At 35.9% G+C, this 5,000-nt stretch overlaps 1 protein-coding gene across 1 annotated transcript in view; it reads left to right on the forward strand.

Moving 5' to 3' along the window:
* Positions 1-3,143, forward strand: part of LOC122263250 (uncharacterized) — a 4,780-nt gene extending 1,637 nt beyond the window's left edge. Inside the window, exons 3-7 of the mRNA XM_043031643.2 lie at positions 254-411; positions 1,170-1,325; positions 1,543-1,638; positions 2,484-2,625; positions 2,881-3,143. Coding sequence (XP_042887577.2) covers positions 254-411; positions 1,170-1,325; positions 1,543-1,638; positions 2,484-2,625; positions 2,881-3,072 — 744 coding nt within the window. The 3' untranslated portion in view covers positions 3,073-3,143. The remainder of the gene's footprint in view (positions 1-253; positions 412-1,169; positions 1,326-1,542; positions 1,639-2,483; positions 2,626-2,880) is intronic.
* The last annotated feature ends 1,857 nt before the right edge of the window (positions 3,144-5,000 follow it).

Below are 5,000 nucleotides of genomic sequence, written 5' to 3' on the forward strand. Positions count from 1 at the left end.
TTTCAGGAAATAGCAAAAAGATATCTTTACACCACCCACAATTGTTCAAGTCTGTTAAATTTTCAGTTATTTCTGTTAAAGTTAACCAAAGTAATTACTGTTTTTAGTAAAATCACATGTATCAACTACATTTTTGTCAAGATAGGAAAAAAAGTTTACCACACTTGGTAAAAAAACAAACAAACCTAAAATGAAATATTTCCTTTTGCCAAAGTAAACAACAAACAATTTACATAAATATCTGTATTCCCAGATGAAGTTAGAGGGAAAGCACTATGAAATTTTCTGCAAGCGAAATGAGGAAGTGTTGCTGCGGACCCTCTATGTCGTGATGGACAACTTTAAGCTTAGTTATATTGCCACTCCTCCTCCAGTTTTCAAGAGTGCGCAGTTTGTCAAGATATGTGGAACGTGAGTACTATTTTTATTCCTTATTTTTTGTGAGAGAAAAAAGGATGCAGCAATGTCCGGTTTAGTACAATATTCTCATGTCATGACCTTACTGATTTTGCAGTCTGTTACATACCCTCTCCTTATCTCTAATAAACCTATTTAAGTAATCCAGTTTTAGATAGACAAATAGGTAGATGGATATATATAGATATAGATATAGATATGTAGGAATATGTATGTATGTGTGTGTGTATGTGTATATATGTAGGTAAATTCGATGTACATTTTCTTATGATATTTTAAAGATTGTTTAATCATCTTTTTAGTAGAATAACAAATATACTTCAAATGATACAAGCATAGAAAAAAAGGGAATAAATCAAGTTAAAGTGCACTTAATATTTTGATTTGGTCTCTAACGTAATGTAGATGGATCCAAAGACAATGAGAATAACTTGTACTTTCTCAGCTTTATTCTTCATATTTTGTACATTTATCATAGTGAACTCTTCATTTTGCTGTAATGAATGATAAACACATATCCCTGGAAAGTAGACATGTAGCAATCCAGGAATTTGAATTATTTTGGATCATTAATGAAACTCCCATTTTCATGTGTACACAACTCGGTAAGTTTGTTTATAAACTTGCATTCATACGTGTTTGTGTGTGTGTGTGTCTGTCTGTGTGTCTGTCTGTCTGTCTGTCTTTATAGTGTAGATATAGATGCACATTTTTCTAATCTTAGGCTTATTAACATCATCTCTACTTCACAGGAAGGGTTTGATCCATTTGGAATATAAATCAAAGAAGGAGGCAGAGAAGATGAAAGACGTTTTGCAAAAGAACAAATTGATAAAGGAAGTAAGATTGGCGAGCGAGAAAGTCGATGGCAAGAAGGAATCCACCTCAGTAAATGTGCACCCCTTAAAGTAAGTCATTATAATTATTATTATTTTTATATCTTTCAGGCTTTTGGCTTTCTACTCTGAAGGCATTGGATAATGTACTTAGTTTTGTTTCTTGCTGTCTTTGAGTTTGGTTTCAGAACAAAATTACATGTTATAATATTATGAGGATAGAAAAGATCCCCTTTACCTTTGAAGAACTGAAGCCCCACACTGAATCTTGTCTTTCTCCTAATTGCAGGTTGTACGTTACAAACATACCGCGCGATGTGACACGGCTTGTGTTGAAGAAGCAGTTCCCGACAGCTAGTGGTCTTATTGTCAAGCGCAAGAAAGGGTAAGGGGAGAACTGTCCTAAAAGTTTGCCATTCAGATGATGCTGTTTTTGTCAATGGTACTTTGTGGTGGTTAAGGGGAATGCACGGCTGGGTGTGGGACCATAATGCCAAATTTAATATCCCAGTCATTATATATTTCCTTTGAGGGCTACTCACGTGAGAATTCATGGGCCAAGGTATTTTTATGAAAGTGGCTGTCATCTTTAACCTTGCATGATCCCACCTGACGGGAGCTTTCCCATGCACAAGTGCCAATCGCCAGCTTTTGTGACATTGCCCCACTCTTATTTTGTAACCAGGAATAGGTGATATGAACAAATTGGAGAAACCAGTAGGCAAGAAGAGTTAGATTGAAGATAGCTTGAAGTAAAGTAAGGGACTGTGAGTACAAGAAAACAGTAACCACTCCTATGTTTTTGTCATTTCTATTCATCTATGTACCTGTTATTGCAATTGATTGACATCAACATTAGGGTTTTATTGTAAAGAAATAGATTACAGAAGACTACATCATCACCCAACCACTTTTCCCTATATAGTGATAGAAATATGATTTCTGTTTAGCTGTTAAGTCTATACTATCAAGGTATTTTTCTATTTTATTGTAGTAGTAAAAATCTTTTGTAGGTGTAATTCCCTTGTTATTTGAGATTCCCTTATATTCCTAAAGATAGGTATTACTCTGATGAAAAAAGTAATAATGATAAAATATTTTCCAGCTATTTTATTGTAGTAGTAAAAATCTTTTGTAGGTGTAATTCCCCTGTTATTTGAGATTCCCTTATATTCCTAAAGTTAGGTATTACTCTGATGAGAAAAATAATAATGATAAAATATTTTCCAGCTATGTACACGTGATCTACAAAACACAAGAAGAAGCAGCGAAAGTCTTTGAAGAAGCCGAGAACATCCAGATTAATGACGTGAAGGTGACTGTCCTGTACGTCAGGTCCAAGAGAAAGACTAAAACCTCAAAAAGGAAGCGGGTACGGGCTCCATCATTATTTTTAAGGTTACTGTAGCACAAGAATAAGTAACATTGGCCAATATTTCACAGAAAGACGGAAAATTATTGGAATGTTTGCAAGTGTCATAGTGTAGATTTTGATGAAGTTTATAATTTAATGTAATATTTAGTACTTCAGGCTAAAACAGATGATCCAAATCAGCTGTGGTCTCCTATCATTGATTATGGATTGATAATGATTAAATTTTCTGTTAATGAAGGTATTGCATTTTAGGGTTCAAGGCAAAAGAACAAGAAAGGATCTCCTGTGAAAAAAGCAGAGGAAGAGGAAAAGGAAGGATCGGCAGAGAAGGAGGAAAAGAAAGAGGACACGGAAGAATCATCCGGGGAAAATGTGAAATCGGACGAGGGCGCTTCAGATAAGAAAAAGAAAAACCGACGTAAAAGGAAAGTAGCTGCCAAGTGATGGGATTTTCCGCTGTATGATTAAGTATGTTATGGAAAGGATTATATGAGCGAATAAAAATTGAAAAAGTACAAGATTTTACATCATCCGTGCATATTTTTTAGCAGAGATGGATGGGGTCAATACAAGCATTAAATTATAAATGATATACTGTCGCAAATAAATTAAAGCTCACTAGGACTAGATGCAAATACAGATACAAACAATTGACTTTCTTAACCCATCCCCGACGGGGGAATTCTAGCCTTGAATGTCCAAGATCGCGGTGGCGAGTTGCGAATATATTACGGTCTAAGGGGCCTAAATTGCAATTGAAAGGCTGGCACAATAATGTCCGCGCCGGGCCTGTGGGCTTTTAGGAGCATGGTTAATCTTCAAAATGAATTCAATTATAACTCTGAAGCTTCAAATACATGTTATATACAAATACTATTGGTGCTTTATCTTCATAAACTAAGTCTAGTTTAAAAATTATAAAACTGTATCAAATACATTAAAAGACTAATAATATGTAGGATACCGATAAGGATTTAACTTTCACCCAAAGACAAGAAAGCTCAGGAGAAACAAATTGATCTTGTTTACCAAATTAACCCAGTCACAATGAGGGCATTCCAGCCTTGCATGTTACAATGCCGGGGCTCTCGAACGCATAGGCCTAAATCAGTTAAATAAACGACGCTGTATGGTGTCACCCAGTGAGCGGGCCTTGAATGCACGGTACCGTAGTGTACCACCCGTCCAGAGAGGGTTAAGTTATTATTTTACACAATTTAATGAATAAATTTTTAATCTTGAATGTTTGAGAAAATTTTTGGACATTTACTATTTTGTGCTGTTATGCAGAAATTAGATAACAAATAAGTTGTTTTCAAATTGATAGTAACGACATAATTCTTTCAAATTGATCAAAACTTGTACAGATCTGTAATTTTGATATGTAAACACTGTCTACAATTATATATTAGAAGTATGGTTGCCAACTCTTGCTGTTAACCCCTTCCCGATGGGCCATTTCGGCTTAAAAAGACCGAAATTCCGGGACTCTTGAACGCATAAGCCTAACATGTCGGGATTCTTGGCCGCACTGGCTGCGTGCTGGCTCCTCCCGCGCGCTGGGCTAGACAAAATAACGCGTCCCCGGCATGTGGCCCAAAAATCACGAGACGTGATATCTAGTCACCCGTCATTAACGGGTTAAGTAGCATTTAGTAAGTTGACTTACTCGAGTTAATTTGACAGAATTTGATGCAAATTTACCAAGTACAAAGAGGCATATATGGATACAAGTACAGACAAACATATTTCAAAATTCTCTTACAAATAGAGAAATATTTTTGTGTATTTTTAAAAATTGATACTCTTTCTTTGTGTCTCTTCTATCCTTTCTACACACTCCCTCACTCTCACACTTTCTCAGCTGGCAAATCTGTGTCATACACATCTAAAAGATGGTAAAGAGAAACAAGAACAACACAAATATAATAAAACGCCCAGAAATTTAAACGCAAATGCAACTGGCAGTATAATCTACTGTATCCAGACAGAGCAAAAAAAGTACAGTTGCAACTCATTGAAATGGCATGATGATTGGATAAAGATAAGAGGAAGGAAGATTTTAGTCTCAGGTTCTTGGCATTAACCCACACAGGACGGTACACATGTGGTACGCGCATTATCAAAAGCCAGTTTCCGGCCCAGTTGACGGGTGCCAGCCTATCAATTCAGCCATTCAATTTCATTTGAAGTTAATCCTCCGAATTTGACATTCAAAGCTAGAATTCAACCCTAGGGGCGCTAGAAGTCCCCCCGTTAATGAAGATAAATGAAAGAAAATATATCAACACATGATGAACCTTTTTGCCTCAAGATAATACTGAGGCAAATGCTAATATGGTAAAACTTACAAAAGAACCAGAGTGAAGGAT

The sequence above is a fragment of the Penaeus japonicus genome, unplaced genomic scaffold (genome assembly GCF_977035675.1).
Source record: "Penaeus japonicus unplaced genomic scaffold, GWHDUDI00000001_assembly GWHDUDI00000033, whole genome shotgun sequence".
Classification (NCBI taxonomy): domain Eukaryota; kingdom Metazoa; phylum Arthropoda; class Malacostraca; order Decapoda; family Penaeidae; genus Penaeus; species Penaeus japonicus.